A 23,570-nucleotide genomic window follows, 5' to 3' on the forward strand; every position below is an offset into this window, starting at 1 on the left:
ACCCAACATCCTGAGAACCTCTTCTGACACAGAGAAGCATCCTGCTTTGGGAATGTTTGTAGTTGAAGGGACCTGATATATTGATCAGACGCTGAAGAACTGATAAAAGATCGATCTGGTTACCTACAGGCAAATTCTTGGGAGAAAGCTGTGTTTATGTTCCAGATGACCGAGACTGGGAGAGAGGTTTATTTTCACAACTAAAGACTGTTTTGCACCATCAAAGTAGGGATCCAGTTTTCCCCAAAAAACATTTTAATTCCATGATAAAAAAAAAAAATACACCTCTAGAGTGGTGTCTCTAAGTTTACCCTCCAGCACCTTATTACCCGTTGTACTGAAGTCCAGTGTGTGGAGTTCACCGTTGACTTACTGGGACTCAGGTTTAGCAGGAAAGCGGAATATATATAAACTATATACATATAAATCTTCAACACTTTCCTGTGGAGTTCACACATAATTATTCAGATCATTCCAGTTTTAAATGCACTTTAAACAGCAAGATTTTGTGAAGATTTTATTATTCACTGTATAAGATTTTAGAAATAAACTTAGCGGTCTGGTTTGAGACTAATCAGACGTTTGGTTAAAGATGTGGTTAATAAGAAATAAAACACCTGAAAAGCAGAAAAAAGTTGCACAATGCAGTAAAGCAAGAATTTAAGACGCATTAACTGCATCAATTATAAATCGATAAAAAGTTTATTTTATCGTTTTCTGAATTTATAGTCTGTGCATACAGTATATTTGGTCACATTACACCACAAAGTGTCTTAAAATAGAAGGTTGGATATTCCTCAAGGCTCCGTACTTCATTGAGTCTTAAGAAAGAGTAAGACTTGAGTACAATACTGTTGATCATACTTATCTTGTTGTGATGCAAGGACAGCTGTGAGACGTGTGCGCGTTTCAATATGAGACTGAAGCCAAAAGCACAGGGACCTGAAAGGAATATTTGATGTTTTTATGGAACCCTTGATGTGGCCAGTCAGAGAGATTAGTGAACAACACAGTTTAAATACTAAGCAGCTCCAAAATTGAACACTGAGTCATTGTAAATGTGTCTGCTACACACATGCCCACCAAAGTATGCGTGTACCACCTTTAAAGTTAACATTCAGAGAATGTTTTGTGTTTTTAACAAAAAAATCTATACATCTATAACAAAAAAAACTTCATTGTACATGAAAACACGTAGAAGACATTTTAGCTTTTGAACAAAACTGACAAAGAAAGAAGAATAATGTTCTCATGCCCAACGTAGTAAAGACAAATTCAGTGTAACTGAAAACAAAGTTTGTTCGTCAAGTTCCTGACATGCTTCTTTGATTTGTTAAATTAAAGAATCTAAACCAACACTTTCCATTGATCTACACTCATTGTGTATTTACTATAAGATGTAAAGAGGTCCACAATATTACAAAATAAGGCACAGTATTTACAGTCTGTAAGCACGTCTGTGGAAACGCTGGAACCACAAATTGTCACAGTTTAGATTTTGAAGAGGCTCAGCCTCTCAGTGAAATGTATTTCAGTCGGTGTCTGTTACACAAGTTCATGTTTATAGTGGCTCTGCTCTTCTTTACTCAAAAAAGTGTCTTTCGTGGCCCTTTTTTCACCACAAGATTTACAAGAAGCTCCATTTGTGGTTTTCTTCAGACGTTTTCACTTCACTTATCTTCAGTCCAGCAGTCCGCTCTAAAGTGTCCATTATTTGCCATACTGTGCCACTTTCCCCCGTCTTAGCCAGTCCCTCCAAGGGGATTGGGCTTTGTCCTGACTAGTGTCTGAAGTCCAAGAGAAGGAGGAGGGCTGGCGTGTCCAGGTGGAGGATGTTTTGCTGGGTCTGCGGAAGAATGACATGCCATTGGAGGAGGGCTTCTTCTGAGGCTGCTCTGACTGCTGCTGCGACTTCAGCTGCTGGTTGATCACAATCTGGATGTCGTCCTGAGGAAAAAAGTGGAGCAAAATGAGCAGGAAGTCTGAAGGGGGAACGAGCTTGATATCTTGGAACTATCCGACATAGCTGAGTCTATTTTACCACAGAGCCCCAAATTCATCCAAAAACTGTTAAACATTTATCATTTAGCCACAGCCCTGCACAAGGTAACATTTCTTTATCATGATAAATGTGGAATTTCTCTGTGCTAATCCCAAAAGTGCAGTCCAGCTGCCAAATAAGTTGGGGACACTATTTGAAAATGTAAATCTAAGCAGCTTGCAGTGCTTTTCATATTCACAATCACACAATTTAAAGGCTCTCTGTTTTACTTTTACACTGTTGTTAATCTTTTTGCAATACTTCCGACATTCAGGGTTTTTATAAGTCGTACTAAAGGAGGACCCGCTCGCCCCACACAAAGCCAGCGACAGCTTGAAAGATCATGCACCCAAAGGTCCCATGAATGAGCCTCAAGTGTCGGTCAGGCACTAGAAGATGCACGACCGGCCAAAACAATGCCAAAATAACCGACGCCTGAGCTCATAGGATGTCATTTTGGCGGGAGCTGCTATTAGCGAGGGTGCCATAAACTTAACTTTAGGCTGGTTATTTTCAAGAAAAAATTTTTTTTTTCCTTTTGTGGGTCAACAAAAATAAAGTCAGTAACTGACAATAAAATATGGGGAATTTTGTCAGAAGACATTTTTTCAGAAACACGCTTTAGTAGGCTCTTTTCAGACATGTTCAGGTTTTAGAATACTTCTTTAAACAAAGCTTTACGTCTGAATGATTGACTACTTTAGACCACAGCTGTAAGTGAGAGTACTCTATATGTGCACATGCAAGCTGTCAGTTTCTATGAAACTTCTTTTCATCAAGGCAAATGACTTTCTTTGCTATAGATTTTGTCATTGGTCATTCAAAATAGTTACCTGACACTTTTACCATTAGTTATAATGATGAGAGTGAATTGACATTTCAATATGAACAAAATGTGCTTTTTCCCCTCAGCTAGGAAACATATCTGCAGAAAATCAACCGTTGCTCTGGTTCAAATATGATCTGCATCATCTTCAAAGCTGGAGAGTTAAAACTGTCTGGTAGATGGCTTGGCTTGGCTTGGCATGGAGCAACTCAGCAGCTCAGAGAACTCCTGCTGTTCATATGCCCTAAAACTGTCAAGACAGAGAGATATGGCTGCATCCGTACCCCGACATACTTGTTCAAATTATTATCAAAACTACAGGCTGCATTATTTAAAATGCATTTATTAAAACAGGAAATAATGCAGATATTCAATGTAATGATGGAGGATTTTATCATGCGGTGGATGGTCAGACAGATTCCAAGAGAGTAAGACAGTGCAGCAAAGTGGCACAACAGAGGTGTAACAGAAAGGGACTCACCTGCCAGGCCTCCAACTCCTGTGACAGCTCCAGTTTGCGCTGAATGGCTTCTAATAACTGGTTGTTCAGAGACATCATGTCATTTTTGCTTCTCACCAACTCGGCCTCCATCAGATTTTTTCTAACAAGAAATAATTAAACCTCGTCAGTCACATGAGATCAGGATATTTATACCCGACACATTTTTTCTTTGTTTATAAATGAATAGGAGATGCATTTATCCATTAGGATTTTTAAAAATCGAATTGGAATAAAAAAATATATATACATTTTAAAAATCAGTGAGTGACTTACTTGGATATGGCTTCATCCCGGTCTCTGATGGCTTGTTGGACAAAATCGGCCTGATCTTGTATGCTCTGCAGCTTCTGCATCAGCTCAGCGTTCTCCTGCTGCAGCTGTTCGTTCTGCAGAAGAAAGACAATCTTTAAAAGATATAATCTCAATCTTTAAAGAAAATAAACAGTTAAACAGTCCAATAAACAGTTACAGTAAAGTTGAATAATTCATTTTAACACTTTTAATCTCTCTTCGTCTCTTGAAGAGGCAGTTTAGAGCCAAGCTTTTTGAAAAGTAATCATTTAAAAAGAAGCATTTACTTGGACTTTTAAGTAAAGAAAAAAAAAGTGCTCCTTCTATATCACCTTAAAGTAGATATTTTGTGATAAAAAAAAAATCTAACTGTTAAGTACAACCGCTGAATCTATATAAGCGCTAAGATTGACTACACTGACAACATCAAGGTCAGTACTGGTGCAGCTCATCCTCATAATGTTCGGCCGCCGGCACCGTGGCTCTTTGACATACATGATTGTTCATCACTAGGTTACCTGATCTCTCAGTTCCTGTGCTGCGTTTAGATTCTCACAGTGATCGTCCGTCCTCTTGACAAAACCCAGATTCAGCTCCTGGAACAGAGACGGCAACAGAGAGATCTGGTGTCAGCTGTGCTTGTGCAGGAGAAGGAGTTGGCCTGCATGTATGGTGCTCTGAGGGCAGAGGAGGTGGGGCTGGATATTTAGTTACAGTGGTGAAGGGATGTTACTGCTCTGAATGGAGCACAAATGCCAATGAACACAACAGGACATTTGTATGTGCTTGCTAACGGCAAGCAGAGGTTAAGCATAGCAAGAGTATCAGTTGCACCAATTCACTGGCATGTGAGGGGGGGGGCACTACTGAAGTAATTGAGTGCGAAGACCGCATAGTTTCTCAACAACCCACCAGGGAGAAGACTTCATTGTTTTTATATATACATATGTGTGTGTGTGTGTGTGTGTGTGTGTATAAAAATGTCATATCAATCATATTATATACACACATATTTTTTCTATGTACTATAATAATAAATGAGTCAAAGACTTAGCGAGCATAAAGGTATATTGTACCTTTCCTGCCCTCCTTTGATTTAAAAAAACAATGAAGCCTTTTGTTTCCATTTCCTCACCTGGGGGCTGGATGCCTGAGCCAGAGTTTGGGCCACTCCCTTGAGCCGGTGCAGCATGGCGTGCAGGTCCTCCTGTTGTTCCCCGACCCCTGGCCTCTCTGAACCGTTCAGATCCTGAGTCAGTGGGAGGAGTAACCGGAGGATTGACCCCATTTCATGCGTTATCTAAGAAGAGAAGTGACAGAAACATGTTGATTTGTTATAAAATCTCAAAAGTGTCAGTGAAACTATCAGTTTACTAATTCTTCAATGCTGGCACAGCTTGGATGCTGCTACTGGATATCTTGCCTACATTTGACATTTTCATGAAGAGTAAAGCACAGTCAAAATTCAGATATGTCTTTTCCTTGTGTCCTTTTATTGTGCCAAATATCGTCACAACATGACTTGAGTGACATCAAGTATTTACACAAAGGTGAATGGAAAGCATTACCTCATCACTATATTTAACTCACCTGACTTGACCTCTATCACATGACTGAGCTGATCTCATGATAAAGATATCTTATCATTAAATAAGTAAGTAACTTTTCAGATTATAGGTGACTTACAAATAAAATGAGCCTTTTGTAATAATAATTTAAAAAAGCTGAATAGTACAAATATTTTGGCTACTGGGTTCCTTTATGTGCCATCATCACATAAATGTTATGAAAGCTCTAAAACATGGAAACTCTCCCACAATGTGGCCTAGACAAACAGGAAATGTAATAGAATGACTCATGAGCACAGCTACATGTCACATTTTCCTGTTGTAACACAACAATAACAGTAGATAGACTGAGAGTGAAGACTTCTGTTCTCTCTCAGACAATTCATTCAAACTTGTATCACAAACAATCCTTATCAAACATTTCTTTGTTGCGTCTTCACTCAAGAAAAATGAGGATGTTCACACCTTCTCCCGGTGTCAAACAGAAATCCTGGTCGCGCAGAACTTGGACAAAATGTTTCTTCTTGAAAGCGAAATTTAAAAAAGCGACTTTTTAGGTAAATTAATATATATTTATGGCAACGCTGGATTTGAATCATGTCGTGGAGGCCAAGATAACAATTTTCATATATTGTATGGTCTCTTCTGTGCACATTTGATTTGAAAAAATAATTATTTGAAGATTTTGTTCATCATTAATTTACGCCATTACAACGCACCTAACTCCGTTCATGTCACTGATTTTCAACTCCGAGGCAGAACTTTATCATTTTTGCAGGTCACCTGTTATTTATTGCTTGATTCCACAAAACTCGAATAATTATTTCAGAAAAATAGATGTTTCATGAATTTCAACAGAAATAAAATGTATTGTAGATAACAAACATTCTTCAATAATCCAAGCAGAATAGAAACCTAGAGGTATAACGTGTCTAAACTATCAAATCTGGGGCAGTGGGTGGCTTAACTGGTTGAGCGGGTGCCACATGTGCAGAGGCTGAAAGTCCCAGGAGCGGTAAGTCTGGGCTCAAGACCCCGAACCACAAATTCAGATAAGAACCGTTTTATTGTCAGTTCAATCAGTCTGTGTCACATATGATACTGTCAACCTTCTATCAGTAAACATATAACTGAGTCCTTTCGATCCGCAAAATAGAGTGAACTATATTGTCATCGGCTTGTATTGCTAATGACTGGTGGTTTGGCCAGTTAGCACAACAACAAGCTAATCCTACTGGTTTTCCGACTTGCAACTGGAACATGGAGAACTCGTCATTTCCAGCTCTACCTCTGAGGTAAATGGAATGCGCCAAGTGTGTGTTGGATGGACGCCAATGTTGATGTACATATTCACTGTAATAGAACAGCTTGATGTGGTGCAACAGCCTAGACTCACATTTGTGGTACACAAAAGTCTTTTTATACGGAGTATTTTACATTCTTCAAAGCACCAACTTTTGGACATTGTTGTCTAAATAGGCACTTGGAATGCTTTTACTTTGACAGGTGTCCCGTGTCCTAAATTAATAAGTTGAACTTCTTGCCATCTTAATGGATTGGGATCTGGGGTGATGCAGTGTCGATGTAGTTATTAATGCATTATTTCACAGAATAGAGTACATACTACATGTGCTGCTGTCAGCTAACAAGTGTTTAAAGGTAAATCTCTCCTCTAATACTGTAATGTCTGGTGGTGTTAAAAAGTTAGTCTACCTCTTCTTTGCTGACTCCCAAGTCTGCTGTCTCCAGCTCGGACAGCAGGGAGTCATCACCTTGGCTCCTGGTCTTCTGCAGAGACACCTCCTCCTGTAGCTCCTCCACCTGGGCCTGCAGCTGCTGTGACCGACTCCGAACCACCTCCACCTCCTGCCACGCCTCAGCTAGCTGAAAGCACAAGGGGAAAAACAGTTAAATATAGTGTGCATGCAGAACCCACAGACACAGAAATAATTAAATATGTTTACATCAGTGCTTTAAAATAAAAAAATTGCATTTTTTATAAGCAACTCATGGATGACCTGAAAAAAACAAACTCAACTCCTTTAGAGGAGAAATCCTGATGAGCCAGATTCCAACCTTCAGCCCAACATGAAACTAAACGAACACGAGTGGAATCCAGACTTGTGGGTGATAGTTACAATGACTGGGATGAAGCCATTGTTTTGCAAATCTTCAAAAATCCCACTGAAACCCTGACTGCCAGTCCTGGGGCAGAAAATCCTTTTGCTATTTAGTCTGTTTCATTCATGTATCAACTGCACAGGGCAGTTTCGTGTACCTTGCTGCTACAGTGAACACCAATCAGAGTGTGTTTACTCTGAAGAACGAGCGATGCTGTTGGTGCATCTGAGAGTTTCGGCACCTGTATGTAATGTGTGGGTGCGTGTTATAAACCTGCTGGCTGTGCTGCTGGTTGTGTTCTTCCTGTAGAGCCAAACGTGTGTGTAAGGACGCCAAATTCGACCTCAGCTCCGCATTTTCTTGACACACACTCTCCAAACGCTGCTCCAGCACCTGTTCTTTCTGCGTCAGGCGCAACACCTGGTAAAAACAGACATGAAGAAGAACTTAGTTACAGCTAAAACATATCTTCTGTGGGAAAAAAAAAAAAAAATCCACTACTGCCTTTCATCACACCCCAACCACCATCAGGAGTTGTAATACTGGAACAACTGGAAGTGTAAAAATGAAAGCAAAAACTACCTTTGCTGACCTTACATGTGCAAGAAGCGATAGAGTACAGAAAGGGCGTGAAAAATATACATAACCTCATTAATGCTGCCTGAAGGTTGCTGTCTGACCGTTTAAGTTTAACAACACCATAAGTTACAGATATAGCCGCAAAATAAATCAAGAAAGACCATGTAGCACTCGCTTGACCTGCTTTCATCATTCAAAGTCACATTCAGTGATGTTTACACATGTGTGCTGCAGTAGTTACCTGCTCCCTCATGGCACTGATCAGCTCCTCATCCTGCTGCCTGTTGTGGCTTCCTTTTTGTTGGAGCTCCTGTTTCAGAGCCTGCAGTTCACTGGACATGGCTCTCTCCACCTCCATAGCCTTCAAATACATATCAGAGAGGAAAAAAAAACAAAACATTAGATTAACAAATTAACAAAACAAGACAAGAAAACTTGTGGCTTCTCAACTTGTGCATTTTCATGAAGACAAAACAGGACGACAACCAAGAGAAAAAAGTAATTTAGCTATATAATAAAGGTGAAAGCATACATGCACATCAGTCCAATTGAAACTCTAACAACTGGCACTCTCTCAATGTTTATGCCACTACCTGAGGTATGAGCTTTGACAGAGCAGAGACCTCAATCTTAAGTTTAAAAATGACCAATGCACAATAGGAGTCCTGTAAACTAGCCCAAATGTGAAGAATCCGGGGATTAAGTGACTAGAATGAAGTGGGTTTGGTGTTGTTTCTGCTGCAGACCCTGGAGTAAAGGAAAAATAAAATATCTATTTTTTTCAGATAAACACGCTATTTCAGAAAGTTGCAGTCAGTACCCAGACCGGAGTCCCTGGAAAGTTTTGAGAGAAAACTAGGTGTGGAGGTTAGCACTGTAGCCTCACAGCAAGAGGGTTCCAGGTTCAGTTCCCAACAGGGACCTTTCTGTGTGGAGTTTGCATGATCTCCCATGTATGTTTGAGTTCTCTCCAGGCACTCCAGCTTCCTCCCACCGTCCAAAATCATCCATGTTAGGTGAATTGGCGACTCGTTGGTTATGTGTCTCGTTTCTCTCTGTGTGGCCCTGTGACGGACCGGCGACCTGTCCAGGGTGTAGCATGTGTTAAGAGGGAAATGCAGAGTTTTGTTCTTCTCCGACATGGGTTTTCTGCTCTCTCAAACATAAATTGTTTCAGAACTGTTAAAAAAAAGCTGAACTTTTTTTTAGGATGCCGCTGTGCCAGTTCTGAAGCCTCAGTGATCAGACCACCCATCAACCCCTCCCACCCATGCCCTGGACTGGGATCCTTGATTCTCCTTACTCAGCAGTTTGGCGGGCCCCTGTCAGGTCCCATCAACGCCACATAATACAAGATGAAAGGTTGGCCTCTGCAGCAGATGGAGCGGAGGGCATCTTGGTCTCGTCGGTGACATCATCGTGCCACACTAGACAACAATCCAGTGGCGAGTAAACTTGGACATCATGAGGGTAAAACTGAAGGCGACAGCTTGAGGGTGCTTGTCTGTAGTGAGTGCACAGAGGAAGTGAGGAAAGCGTGCGGGCTCAAGAAAAGAGGGAAGTGGGAGTGTGTGACGAGAGCGAAGCAGACACTGATGGGCAAAAACAAAAAAGCCAGTATGCACACGCGATGTGAGGAGAAGAAGGGGGGCCTTACAGATGAATAGTTGTCCCCGCGAGTTGTCATTACTGCTGCCTCACTAACATGGGCCTCTTCCACAATAGAAGTGGCGGCCTACTATAAATCCTCAAAACACCAGTGGAAGGAAAACACTTAATTTGCTAGAAACAAGAAGCCCGAGATGATATCCCCTCATATGGCCCCCAAGCTTCAGGCCTTCACTGATCCAAACACTGAGGTATCCACCAGCTGACAACCACAGCTACAGCCAAGCCCCGCAGGGAAAAAACAGAAAAGATGGCCCTCCCCTGGGATGCCGGGATGTTTGAGGATGAGAGGGAACATGAAAAGGAGAAAATTAGAGATGTATATCTCTCTGGGATGTATATTGTCTTTTCCTTTATGTCTGTGAGCTGGGTGATGCTGGAAGAGGGTGCAGAGGTCACGGGGGCTCATCTGAATTCAAGCGGCTCCTTTTACAATAACGGAAACCCACAGAGAGGGATTGCTCCCAGCTGTCCTATAAAATGCTGTGATCCACAGCTAGTGTGAGTGATCATTTAACAATGGGTGGAAAGCAAGAGGTGAAAAGGTAATGTGTAAGTCAAAAGGTTATCTTCACACAAAAACACCTTTTAATAAAATGCTCTGACGTAGCAGGATCATAGTCGGTTAAATAAAACAAACTATTTAAAATGATGAGTTTCAATGAGAAGCTTCACTCTGAAATCTGGTGGGAAGTGTTTGTTGCAGGAAGAAAAGAGTGCAAATGGGAGTGAAAGTGGAGAGCTCCATCCGGGGAAGAATGAGCAATGTTACAGAGTTCAAGGAGCCTGAAGACAGTTTATGAAATTGCTGTTCTGACTGAGAGGGCTTCTGCAGACAGAGTGGAAGTCATTAACCAACTTATCCTGTGATGCTTTCAAGTGTGACGATACCAGGTCAAAGTGACTAAAGGAAAAATATTTTTTCAGTCAGACAGTTGTCTCTTAAATCACACTGCAGCCATTTAACAGCAGTTTGGTATTACATTCTTACTCAGTACTGGATCAAACAAATCTGTTCTGATTTAACATTTTGAAAGTTTAATTTGGCAAAATAGAACCCAGGTATAAAAATACCAAAATGAATTTTGACTAGGGGCCCAAACAATTTCCTGAACTACATTTGAGGATGTATCATTGATTCTTTAGAGCTGAGTCAACAACTTTTACCAGGAAACAGGCCAAATATTATCAACACTTCCAGTTTATTGTCACTACCATGCTCCTGTTCCAGGATGGAATTTTTTAACTGGTAGATGTGTTTATGTTCTGATGTGTAATGAACTGATAATGTTGCACAAGACTGACTAAATCATCAAAATGCTTAAACCTTTTTTTCTTTTTGTATCTGTAAATAATTTCATAACCTCCTCCTTTTCCTTGGTGGGGACTGCCTGGAAATTCCCTCATTTGAGTGAGTCAATTAATTATAAACTGAAGCATCAAAACACATGAGCCAGTCCTGAATGTTTAACTCGAGTGTTCTCAAATATGTCTACAGTTGCAGGAAAAAACGCATTTCGTGTAATGAACAAACACCCTGACAGCACAACACCTGCGCTCTGAACCTCACCTCCTGTTTAAACAGTCTCGACTAAATCACATGACCATCTGGCACACGTCAGTATTATCTTTACGCAGCTGCTTCCTCAAACGTATCAAGACAGACATTCACAGCAACTATTTCCCATGCCCATCTTTCCCATCTCAGGCTGGTTGATGTTGCAGCTAAATTCTTTCTCTCTCAGGTTTCTGTGGTGAGATTACAACACCCTCCTCCAGATTCCTGTCATGCTCCGTTTAAGCTCTTAAAATGATGGTAGTTGTTTCAAGCTCCTCGAAACCTGCTGGAGCCACAACACATAAGAGACTTAGTGTAATCATGTTTCCAACATAAAGGGTTAAATTCACTGCTTTTTAGTTGCCCCCCTCCTCTTTGTTCATATCTTTGTCTGTTTTTTTCTCTGTGGGCAGGATGAAGCAAAAAAAATAAATAAATAAATAAATAAATAAATAAAATTCCAGATAAATTTCCCTAAAATGTAACGCATTGCTCCACCTCTTTAAAACCTCAACAGACAGCTCCAGTCAGATTTTTCTTAAACGTCATCATGCCGCCAATGAGTCGAACGTGTTTGTGCCTTTAGTCATACGACTTGAGCTGTAGGCCTAATTTTCATTCAGGAAGTTGGAAACCTTATATGATGCCTAATTGGATTTCATTAAGAAAAAAAAAAGTTAAGTTTCATGAGTACTCCCCCGACCTTCAACCAGTTTAGCTCAGATTAGCTCGCCACCAAGCCTCAAAAAGATCATGTAGATTTTTGTTCTTTCAAAGCTTCAGTCACAGTCAATCACAGCTGTCGAAACAGAAAATAAAGTCATGTCTCAACAACAAATCAAACTTTGTACATAGGAAGCTTTTCCTCAAGCTAATGTGTCTCCGAGCTACTCTCGCTCGTCTCTCATCTTTATGACTTAGCTCCATCCTTTGAGGATGTTAAAAGGGACCCAGGGATGAAGTCAAAGCAGCCAAAATGAGAAATTCCAGGTGGCAGTAATGTCAAACAGTGCCATCATAATTCATACATGTGTTAAAGGATGATATCAAAGTCACAGGAGGAGAGAGAACGCATTAATGAACACAAAGAAAAATCACCCATAGTCATGTGACTCCCATTGAGGAAAAAAAAAAAAAAAACAGATTAGAGCATGCTACAATAAATAAATAAAACTCAGTGTTGCCTAATAACTGTGGATGTTTGTGCCTTGAGAGCTGAGGTGTGTCAACTCCTCAAACTAATTGTCATGGCGATGGTCTGTGGTCTCTAATTACCCTGCTTTGAATTTTTTTTTCCTGAGTAACAGGGTCTAACAGTAACTCCATTGGGACAACATTAGGGCTACATTGCTGCTTGACCTCTACAGAAGTCAAGAGCTATCATTAGTCAGTTTATATCAAAATGTCAAAACTGTATCTACAGGTTCCAACGTTATACTCTGGTTATAAATTAAAATGTTTAATTTTCCTCAGGGTTAGTGAACAACATATCCTGGGTTCTGTTCCATTCTCCTAACAATAGGTGACATTTAAAGAGGCCCTCGGAGCCCGTGGCAGGTAATTCATGTTGTTTTCTTATATAAGATTTACTGACATTTGAAAAAGAAAAACAACTTTCCTGTTTTTGAACAAAATCAACTGCCGAAATCTTAACTGTATGACTGACTGAAGACACCCACACACAAAAACAGCCAGAACTTACCCCACCAGGCAACAGTGCAACAGAAGCAACGAAACTCTTCACACGTCAGACATGGAGCTTTTTCACACTTTGTTTCTTAATGATATTCGCTCTTGTCTCGCTCTTCTTTAGTCCATGGTTTCTCCTGTACGATGCTGGGCAGCCAAATAAAACATTTCCTCCACTTCCCTCTCCTAAAACAGCTCAGAGAGACACAAGCTTTTATCTAAATTGACTTTTTCCTGAAGTTCAAGGGAGTCTGACCACAAAGTTGGGGGGGGGGGCATTCTTTATTCTGTGGACTTTGAGTTATGGGAGTGTAACAGTGCTGCTTAGATTCATTTTTAACTTTCTGAGCTCAGGTTTGCAGTTCATTTTGCGACAACATAAGGAGCAGTAATGATCAGTAATGATCTGTCAAGTGGAAGAGAAGACGGCCCGAATGCAACGTTTGGAAGAACAGCCCATACTGTTCAGGCTGGAAAAATACTCAAGGTTGTCCAGCTGAGTGATCCAATCAGCTCCTTCGTGTTAGCTAAGAATAAGATAAGAAGCTATACTGGGTTTCTTTGGAATCAAACGCCCAAAGATCATAAACATTGGCTAAAAAGCTGAATGATTTGACTCAGCTGTATTTTGTTAGCTTTTATAACCATTACGTCAAGGTGTAAGTGTAAAGTTAAGAATTAACTTCATGTTACTCAATAAACTGGCTTGGCAGATCATAATGTTCTCAAATCGAGTTGTGGCTAATAATTATTTTCATAATTCATTAATCTGCAGGTTTTTCCTCAATTAAGAGGCAATAAAAAGTCTGGAAAAAAAAAGAGAAAAAAAAAAGGACCCAGCTTTAGAATTAGATGTTGAAAAGCTGGAATTAGAGAAACAAAGCTCTCTTAAACAGTTATTTTTGTGTCAGTGGTAAAGGGCAACCTGCAGCCCCCTGAGCATTTCTAGGTCTCCTCCCTGTGTCCTCGATCTGAATCATGTCACAGCATTCAGTTTCACTCTTCTTGTTTGCATGCCATTTCCATCCAATTCCAAACACCACAGATTGCTTGTGGCCTACAACTCAAAAGTCAGCTGACAAAATTTGCGTCAATCTGTCCTGCTCCGATAAAACTCTTTTTTTCCACGTTTGTACATTAAGCTTTTTGCGACAACCTCGCTCCAAACCTATCAACATCCTGGGAGTCTGGCCTCGAGTCAGACTGATATCTGAGCGCTTCAGTTTCAGAGAGCAGATTGGGTGACAGTCCAGCTTATCTACTTTCACTCAAACAATCTGCAGCCTTGGATCAACAGCAGGTGTTTGTTTCATTCGAGCTCAGTTACTTGTCTCAGGGGTTCTTTGCACCATCCTCAGATCATGAGCTGTAGAGACAACAACATTAAAACTGCAAATTCCAACAAGCTAGACAGATGTGTGGGCACTTACAGTGTTGAGCTCCTCTCTGAGGTGCTGAGTTTGCTCGTTATGCTCGATCTGGTCTCGGCTCTTGTCCCTCTCAGCCTCACTGAGCGCCCGGGTGAGTCGCTCCACCTGGGCGCTCAGCTCCCTCACATCCCTCTCCAGGTCCCCCACCTGGCTCTCCCACTGGGACTGGCAGCCCTCCAGCTTCAGTCGCAGTTCATGCCGTCCCTGCTCCAGCTCCTAAACACATGTGGAAATAATGTCAGGTGACAGTGTAAAAAAATATCTGCGAGACACCACAAAGATCTCAAAATGTCAATTCTTGAAGAAGGCTCATTCGATGCATTTGGAAGTTTTAAAGTCTAATAGATTATGATGACTGGCAACAGAAACCAAAGACCTGACAACATCTAGTGACTATTACTGGAGTCAATGCCAGAACACCGCAGAGAGTCTCGTGTTGATATTACTTTGTAAATCACTTTGTCACATTACAACTTGTCTTTTTGTCCTTATAATGATTTAAATGATCATCAAAACTGATAAGATTCAGCATAGAATATCTGCGAGAGACATTAACTCTCCCCTTGCGGCAGCAATGAGGCTGTTATATAGTATGACATAACTGCTCAGGTGTGCGTTTCTGTGCACTCAAAACAAGTCAACTACACTTGCTGCTCCTGTATGAACTTTAAACTTAGGGAATCGTCACCTGGTCATTTCAAGCTGTCAAAAGTGTGTGTGAGCTGTGAAGGGATCATTGTTTGGTGGGTCTGATGCTGACTGAAGTTAACTGCTAATTTTCTAGAGGAATTTGGGTCTTGTAAATTTAGAGCAGATTAATGGCTTCTCTCACAACCTGTGGATGTAGCTTGACTGAGAAACAGAGTTGGTCTCTGCAGCCAGACTTTCTTGCAATCCTTTCAAGTGGTCTTGAGCAACAGTTCTCCAGGTTATCTGAAAGTTTCTCAATTATTTTCTTTAGACTTTGGCTGCTCTTTCCTTTTTCAGTCAAAAAAGAACAGCGTATCAGATAATGTGTTTTGTATATTAAGCTGATTAACACTGATCTATTAATGTCCAAGCATTAAAAAAAATAAAATAAATCAGTGTTGTGTCAACATGCAACAGACAACTGAGCAAAGAAGCATTTCTAAAGTGCATCTTCAGGCACTTTGTTACTAGCAGCCAGACCCAAAGAAACATAATTTCTTCTGATCTACAAAAAATGCCAACGATAACACATTTTAACAGACATGAGTATGTTTTTTTTAGTTTTTTTTTTTTTATTAGCAGGAACAAGGTGATTCTCAACTAACAATTAAATTATTTGATTAATTGAATTGATAAAGACTGAGGACAAAAGAAGAAGTGGTGGGCCTGAAAAACTATCTACAGCAGATGAACAGAATCTAAAAGTGATGTCACTAAGAGAAGGGAAGAATCTGACTAACATCTGACACAGGACCCAAGAGATGCACCTGGACCTTCAGTCAATCTATCTACTGTTGGTTGAAGCCTCATCAGAAAGGTTAAGGTATGCCAAATGACAAGAACTGGCCTGAAAATCAGCAACAGGTCTTATGGAGGGATGAATCCTCCCCAGAGCCCAGACCTCAACATTACTGAGGTGTGGAATCATCTTGACAGAGAATGGAACAAAAGACAGCCAACATCCAAGGAAGAGCTTAGGAAAGTCCCTCAACAAGCCTGAAAACCATTCCTGAAAACTACTCTAAGGAATTACAAGGAAGCTTGTCTTGAAGAATAAAGGTGCTCATACCAAATGTTGTCTTCTAAGCTTGAAAAGTGAAAATGCCGTTTTCGCCCTATATACTGTATTTCAATTTATGTATGCACACTTCCATAGATCACTGCATCTTTTTCCAAGTTTTAGAGGAAATATATATAAAGACATAAAAGATGGCTCAAGACTTCTGTTCGGTATTATAAAGGTGGTAACGTTGAAATAACCATACAATTTCCGACAACTACAGAGAAAACAGCAAACCCAATCCGTACTAATTTCATAGATTATTCACAAATGTCTCCTTTCTGGTACCAGCTATAAAAGTTAAGATTTTAAATCTTTCATAATTAACATATTTGTATAATTTTTACAAAGAAATGACGTTTTTCCCACATTTTCACCCGCCCACTTCAAACACGAACAGCCACCACGACGCCTAAACTTCTTATACGACACATTTCACCTATTGTGATCCCTTGTTAGAACATTTACTCTACTCTATTTCCTTTAAAAACTCCGGGTTTTTTCTTACCTCCAGCTTGTGCGCTTCTTGTTCATGGAGCTTTTCGCTCTGCTCTTTCAGCTGACGGTTCTCCAGAAGCAATGCGTTTCCCAGCTGCGCTGCCAAAATAACCTCTTCCTCCTTTTGTTTCAAAGCAGCCAGGAGTTCAGAGGGGTCTTGATAATCTGTTATTTCCTCCGCTCTGTAGTCGAAGTAGAAATCCTCCTCCTCCTCCAGGTCCATTTTCTTGGACTTGAAGCTCCATTCGTGCAGTCGCTCCATAACAAACTCAGTCGCTTCCTCTTACAGTTTTTCTTATGGCAAAGAGACCAACAAAATAATAATAACGCGCTGAAACGGTGCAGTTCATGCCATGTGTAATCCTGACACCTGAGTGCAGCTGGACTGGATGTGAGTTCTCCGTTGAAAGTGGGCCGCTCTCTCTGTCACCAGCTGATGATTGTTTGGCTCCGGGGAGAGTTGGCTTGGGTCACCTGAGCAACTGTCGCCACCCCGCCCAACCAGCAGCATGACACCTGTCCTCATCCGGGACCCTAAACGCAGTGTCATCACGGAAAAATTACACCTGTACGGAGCGATGACGTAAAGCCTCTACGAGTTGATCGAAAAATGTTCTCTCGTCTGTCCACAATCACCACCAAGTTCTACTTGAAATATTTCACATAGTTTTAATATGAAGTTTTATGGTACTGATTGCTGAGTTGTATGATCTTCTCAACAAAGTAGATCAACCAGAAACAATAGTTTCGGTAAATATCCCACACCTAACAAACGTCATCACTTTTACACTTCAGAACTCACGATGACATTCCTCCTGTTGTTGTTCTTATCAGTCAACATGTCTATTTTGGACCACTTCATTATCCACATTTGTACACAGGTAAAAGTGTTGTTGCTTTTTTTTAGTATCACAACTTCTTATTTTCAACCAAATTTACTAATGTTTGGATATCATTATGTGCACCAGTAATAAAATATGGGATGTACAGTGTGTGAAATTCTGTCTGATACAGATACTGATGGTTTTTGTTGTTTATTTTCACAGTTTTCAGCCCATTGTCACATGATCTTTGTCTGAGCACAAACTCTCTCACAAAAATGCTTTGAAAAAATTACTGTCCTGAAATTACCTACCATCTTCAGGACAAAGATTAGTTGTGTAAATGAATAGATGAATAAAACATCAGTTTGAATATATATATATATGTTGTCCTATTTTCTGGTGGTCTGATTGGTGTCAATGAGCTGAATTAGTAATGATGTTGGGCCATTGGGCATCCCTAAATAAAATATAGTTTTAATTTTTATATCATGTGATTTCTCTCTTAATTATATTTATCCAGACGTGTGTGTGTTTCTCACGTAAATTCATGAAACACAAAGACTATATGTTTAACCATTCTTGTCAGATGTAGAATAGGAAGTATTAACCTTTCTTTATCCAGTGTTGGAGTAAATATATTTTCTCAATTACCATTCTTACAAGTGAAACTTCAGTGTATTTTACCTGAGAATTCTCCATTTCATGCTGCTTACTTTTCAAGTGGAAATACTGTTCTTTGTACTCCACTACATTTATTTAAACACTCTAGTTACTTTAAGATGTCAGAGCTTTCCACTCCCTTGGCTTCTCACATTTATCAAAAAGCAGTGTAAAGTCACATTACCGATGCCTTCGAGTCGGTAACAGCTCAATAAATAGATTTTCCATCCAAAATTACTTGTGTGGTTTATTTTCAATAAATATTGCAGTATAACAATGAATGGGTTTCTCTCTCTGTCTCAACAAGTCTGCAGTACAATGCTTCTGACTGCCAGATAGGGGGAGTGTCTGCCTGTTTTGTCTAGATGCTCTCCAAAGGTCAGAGGTCGGCCTCCACAAGGTTTCATAGAGCAGGGGACAGTGTCTTGGGAATAAAAGACAAAGCATCCTGACGCATGCTGAGGCTTTGTAGTCAAGGAGCCCAAAGCTTCTGTACATATGGCAGCAGGGCCCTAGCAAATGTAGAAGCACTGTGCGTCAGGGGCTCAGCAAGTCTCACCGTCTCCATTGTTCCTGCTCAGTTTAAAGGCTGCTGGCTTGCTGTAAGTGTGATGTGTGAAGTCCAACAGCACTCAACAATAGATTCAGGCAAAGCTAGAAAAGCACTTGTGATGATTTGCGTGTCTGTACACACAAGATGAGGGAGCTGTCTGATCAAACTTCAGGTCAATCATTGAATATGAGCTGTTTTCACAGCTAATTACAGCAAAAATTATACCTTCCTACACTGTGTCAGCCTAAGTAAAAAGTTCCACTGTAAAAAGCTGCAGAGAGAGAAAAAAATGGTTCAAAACTACCCAAGCAGATGTGACAACTATTAAACCCTTAATAAGGGCTGATGTTAGCACTCCCTGAGATCAGCTGGACTCTGTAAGACACTGACTGTGCACTAAAAAAGTTCCACATTAGCTACATCGGTGAGATATGAAACATATCTGAGAGACAGTCACATCATGCTCAGAATAAAGGGCACAGAAATACAGAATTCAAGACGTTTAAACTAACTCATTTTCTTTACATTTTCTTTTAATCCTAACCTATTATTTTGTGACCAATAACAACAGTCTATCTTGAATCTTTACTGGCCCTTTTACAGGACTAATTTGCACCCCTTCAATAGTTTTGATTGATCTTTATGAAAGTAAAACAACTGTGCAATTTTCTATATAAATACAATAGGAAATAAAGAGTCAAATTGATGTTTGTTATGGTAAACCAATTTAAATGGTGTGTGTTTCCTCACATTAGAAATTCTCCATTTCCTACACTATTTTAACAAATATGCGATATCTTTCTTTCACATGTTTTTGCCATGGCAATGAAAATTGAGTAAATCTTTTGTCATTTTTTGTATATTTTCACTATTTCTGTTGTTTTCTCCTGCAACAAAATAGAACAACCGTCTATCTAAATGTTTTTGTGCTTATTTTACATCGCTGCTGTTAAATAGTCTTCAGGAGTGCATTATCACACCACTCTGCACTCAGTATCAAGATATCTTCAGGTCATTTGAAAATGTCCTATCAGTGCACACTCCGGCCAGCAGGGGGCGGTAAGCGTCCTACATTTAAAAACAGGAAAAGCAGGAAGTACAAGTTGTAAACATGCCTGAACTTTAAGTTGCTGATTGAGCAGAGTTACCGCAACCGATGTAAATTTGGCGTTCACCGTTACAGTGGCAATGGAGAGGAATGCAGGGACAGTTTCAGCAATTAAAACTCTGGGGTAAATAACATTTAATAAATTAGTATTTTTGTTTTCTGCTCCATAGAGTCCTGCCGTCACTGTACGTTCCTTTTTGTTGTTATGGCAACACGGTTAAATGAATGGCAGGTAATGTTAGCACATGAGTCGACTCTGGGTTGACTCTGGGTTGACTCTGGGTTTTTCAGTGTTTCATGACTCCTGCCGACTTGCTGTCCAGGTGAATTTGCCTCTCGTTGTCACTTCCTGTTCAGGTACCCCGGCGGCTCCTGCCTCACGCGGTGCAGGTGTGATGAGCTCCCATGTCCGCTGCTCACCTGGCTGTCTGCGGAGCTCAGGACTCTCTGTCCGGAGCTGCGAGGTAAGGTAGAGCCCTTCTGTGTGATGTTTAATCAGTCGTGCGCCGTTAGGTAGTGATTGTACAAACTGTGAATAAAGTTCTAATTAGGAAGACAGTTCACCTCCCCACTGGCACTGTGATGATAGTGGGACATATATGGATCACTTCCCCTTTTTATTAGGATCTCTCATTTCCGTCACCCAATTTTTTATGCAGTGGGACAATATAGACATGGCAAAAAAAAACTTTTTGTGTACTTGCTTGTTGTGGTGAATCTATTTAAGACATATTCCACCATAAAGGCTAACATCTCAATAACAGTTTATCTCCAGTGAGAAGATATCTGATAATGTATAAATCTAGCTCCTTTAGATAATAGCCAGAAGATTACTGGTAACTAAAAGAAAAAAAACAAATAACAGAAAGGTTAATGTGTTCATGTTTCATTGTCTTGTATTATTATTTTTAGTTTTCTTCTGCATTCATTTTTGCAGAACATCCACTGAGTTAACATTAAATAAGTTGGGTTTTCTAATAAAAATTCTCTGTATTTCTTTTTTTTTTTGGAGACTCTTACAAGACAGGTGACGTCTTACTGGTGGGAGAGCTGCGACATTTGCTCTCAAACATGTTCTCTCCCCTTGCTGTGCTGACCTCAGAGGTGTTGGAACCATCCATCCTGAACAATGTCACTGGTGAGAAATATAGTATAGATGCTCTCGTTTTAATATCAGATGATTTTGGATTTACACCATCTCTTTGTGCGTTGGAACAATCCTGCAGAGTTCCTTGTGGCAGAATTGCAAGCAGCTCGCATTAGCAAGCATAAGGAATTGCATCCTGAAGAAAATTCAGCAGGAGAGGAGCCTGTGAAAGAACAGCGAGTGGACGATCACTGCCATGATGTCGCCGAGTTGTGTCAGGGATATGAAGACGGTGATGCCTCAGACACAAACAGAAGGAAGGCAGAGATGCAGGCAGAGTGGATATTAATGCTGCACGCCCTTGGTTTGGATGCCTCCTCTCAATTTGAAAATGTGCAGAGTGAGGTAAGTCGTTTAAAAGAGCCAAAGCTATTTGTAAATCATTCAAATTAAAGAAGCGCAACATAATCTTAACCTTTGTTTTATCGTAGGTGACCTCGAGGCTTGCTCGTCTGCCAGGTGGAGACATAACAAAGCCTCTGCTTAACTCCAGCCTCACCTCGGAGCAGTGGGCAAGTTCACACAGCTATTTTAACTGCCTTATACATCACAAATAAATCTCTAACTTGGCTGTTAGCAGCTTTTTAATCTTTGTGTTTCTCAGATTCAAGTGAAAAAGATCAATCAAATTCTGTCTGATGACTATCGGTGTCGACGACAAATGATGATCAAACGCTTTCAAGTCACACTTGAGTCATTTGCGTGGGGAGAAAAACAGAAGGTAAGCAAATTAAAGCACAGCACACGATTGAACTCACTTTAAAAACAGTTGGAACTAAAGTTGATTATTTGATTGATAGCTGGGTTTAATTCACTATCTCCTGTCTTCATATACTTATTACATATTACTTTTTCTAATCTAAACCATACAAGACTTTATTTTCACCATCACATATGATTCACATCGTGTTTAGCATCTCAAAACTATGTATTCTGACGTCTTTTGTCCTGCGGATGCAGACATTATCATCCTGGAATAGACGTTCCCTTTTAGGAAATTAAAGGGGAAATGTTTCATCATGGGATAAAGGGGATTACTTGGAACAGCTTTCTGTTATTTTGCCCCGGACCTTCTGTCTTCGGGGACAGTTGGACCCAAACTGTGCCAGCAAATTCCTCCACAGCAGAGACACAGATCTCCTCTTTGTTAAGGTCAAGGGTTCACGTTTTCCTTCCAGTCATCAGCCCTCAGAAAATCTGTTATCCACAGGAGCGCAGTGCAGCTCTAGCCTCGGTGCCTCCTCTTGCATCCCTCACCGGATCCTCCCAAGTGTCTCTGTCTCTTCTGCTGGCTGCCAGAGTGGATCAGTCCTTCATTGATCCAATCAAAGCTGGAACAAGCACACCCATCTACAAGGTACAACCATGTTTCGTAATGAACCCGTCTCTCTTTTTTTTTTTTTTTTTTTGCTTTGTTTTACAATCGTCTTTGCTCTCGCTAGACGTTGATGGGCAGCGTGCCGGACAGAGGAGGGCGGCCAGGGGAGATTGAGCCACCTATGCCAACATGGGGAGAGCGAAGAACACAAGGAAACAGATGGGGAAGAGGAGGTGGACACCATAATCGGCAACACAAGAAAAAAGGGAAAAAAGAGTAACTTTCCTCCGGTTTCAGTTTTACTTCTTAAATTGATAAATAAATGAGGATATTTCTTTATTTAAATTATAGGTGTGAAATAAGATGATTGTGGATTGCTTTATGATATTAGTTATAGTCCTGAAATGATGTATGATTTATAGTTCTATGTACATAACTGTGTACAATTATGGAGTAGCTTGTCATTGCTATATTGTACTGGTGTAGGACCAGATATTTTTGTAATATTTTGATCATATAAAAAGAACTGAACGGGAAAAATAACACCAGATTTTTTTCATTTATCAGCTTTCCACATTCCTTATAGACTTGTTCAAGAATAAACCTATAAAACTCAGACTTGTTAATGCCCTTGTGTTTAAAACAGTCCAGCAGCCACTCTAATTAGGATGTAATATTCAGTTCTTTTTTTTAGAGAGGCAAACATAAGAGGCACAAACAATGTTTATTTATATAACCTATGGTACAATAAAATAGAAGCTCATTCCCTGAAGAGGAAAAAAAAGGTTTAATGTGAAGGAGTTATAAGGGACACGTTCCACATGATATACGGTAGGTCTTTCTACTTATTGAGTATACCTTAGGGGCTGCACGGTGGTGTAGTGGTTAGCACCGTCGCCTCACAGCGAGAGGGTTCAACTCCCGGCTGGGGCCTTTCTCTGTGGAGTTTGCAGGTTCTCCCTGTGTATGCATGGGCTCTCTGTGGGTACTCCGGCTTCCTGCCACTGTCCAAAAACATGCATGTTAGGTTAACTGGTGTCTCTGAAATTGTCCTTAGGAGTGAGTGTGAGCGTGTGTGGTTGTTTGTCACATTTGTCTGTGTGTGGCCCTGTGATGGACTGGTGACCTGTCCAGGGTGTACCCCGCCTCTCGCCCGATGACCACTGGGATAGGCCCCCTCGCAACCCGATTAAGCGGGTATAGAAAATGGATGGATGGAGTACATGTTAGTTATTTGTTCCCTTAACTACTAGCATATTAAACTGGATTACAAAAATAATCTTTCCAGCTAATATAATTTACTTCAAAGAAAATAATTTGACTCAAAAAATGTCCTTTAAAAGTCTTCAGATTTCTTTTAAGTTATTGTTGTCATACTCTGAATATTCAAATATTTAATTGTAATTTAATGCTTTATTAGCTGATGTAATGTAGTTTTT

The 23,570-nt window shown here is 40.3% G+C and overlaps 2 protein-coding genes across 2 annotated transcripts; one reads left to right on the forward strand and one right to left on the reverse strand.

Annotated features, from left to right (window-relative positions):
• Window positions 1-707: 707 nt before the first annotated feature.
• Window positions 708-16,911, reverse strand: LOC140314342 (BICD family-like cargo adapter 1). The gene is made up of 10 exons (XM_072392503.1): window positions 16,532-16,911; window positions 14,274-14,489; window positions 8,170-8,289; window positions 7,623-7,769; window positions 6,942-7,112; window positions 4,796-4,960; window positions 4,179-4,256; window positions 3,643-3,755; window positions 3,349-3,469; window positions 708-1,947 (listed from the first exon to the last, which is right to left on the reverse strand). The coding sequence occupies exons 1-10, from the start codon at window positions 16,781-16,783 to the stop codon at window positions 1,711-1,713; spliced, it is 1,620 nt and encodes a 539-aa protein (XP_072248604.1). The 5' UTR covers window positions 16,784-16,911; the 3' UTR covers window positions 708-1,710.
• A 2,739-nt stretch (window positions 16,912-19,650) lies between these two features.
• Window positions 19,651-22,749, forward strand: LOC140314343 (protein FAM98C). Its single transcript, XM_072392504.1, has 8 exons — window positions 19,651-19,790; window positions 20,024-20,130; window positions 20,679-20,804; window positions 20,893-21,158; window positions 21,245-21,325; window positions 21,418-21,534; window positions 22,024-22,170; window positions 22,256-22,749. The coding sequence occupies exons 1-8, from the start codon at window positions 19,747-19,749 to the stop codon at window positions 22,409-22,411; spliced, it is 1,044 nt and encodes a 347-aa protein (XP_072248605.1). The 5' UTR covers window positions 19,651-19,746; the 3' UTR covers window positions 22,412-22,749.
• Window positions 22,750-23,570: the final 821 nt, after the last annotated feature.

The sequence above is a fragment of the Leuresthes tenuis genome, unplaced genomic scaffold (assembly GCF_036924035.1).
Source record: "Leuresthes tenuis unplaced genomic scaffold, fLeuTen1.0.hap1 SCAF_9, whole genome shotgun sequence".
Classification (NCBI taxonomy): domain Eukaryota; kingdom Metazoa; phylum Chordata; class Actinopteri; order Atheriniformes; family Atherinopsidae; genus Leuresthes; species Leuresthes tenuis.

Coding starts and splice junctions, on each gene's coding strand:
- LOC140314343 (XM_072392504.1), top strand. CDS start 19,747: ATGGAGAGGAATGCAGGGACAGTTTCAGCAATTAAAACTCTGGG. Junction 20,131..20,678: donor TCTCTGTCCGGAGCTGCGAG/GTAAGGTAGAGC, acceptor TTTTTTTTGGAG/ACTCTTACAAGACAGGTGAC. Junction 20,805..20,892: donor CATCCTGAACAATGTCACTG/GTGAGAAATATA, acceptor ACAATCCTGCAG/AGTTCCTTGTGGCAGAATTG.
- LOC140314342 (XM_072392503.1), bottom strand. CDS start 16,783: ATGGAGCGACTGCACGAATGGAGCTTCAAGTCCAAGAAAATGGACCTG. Junction 14,490..16,531: donor AAGAAGCGCACAAGCTGGAG/GTAAGAAAAAAC, acceptor ACATGTGTTTAG/GAGCTGGAGCAGGGACGGCA. Junction 3,756..4,178: donor CACAGGAACTGAGAGATCAG/GTAACCTAGTGA, acceptor TTTCTTCTGCAG/AACGAACAGCTGCAGCAGGA.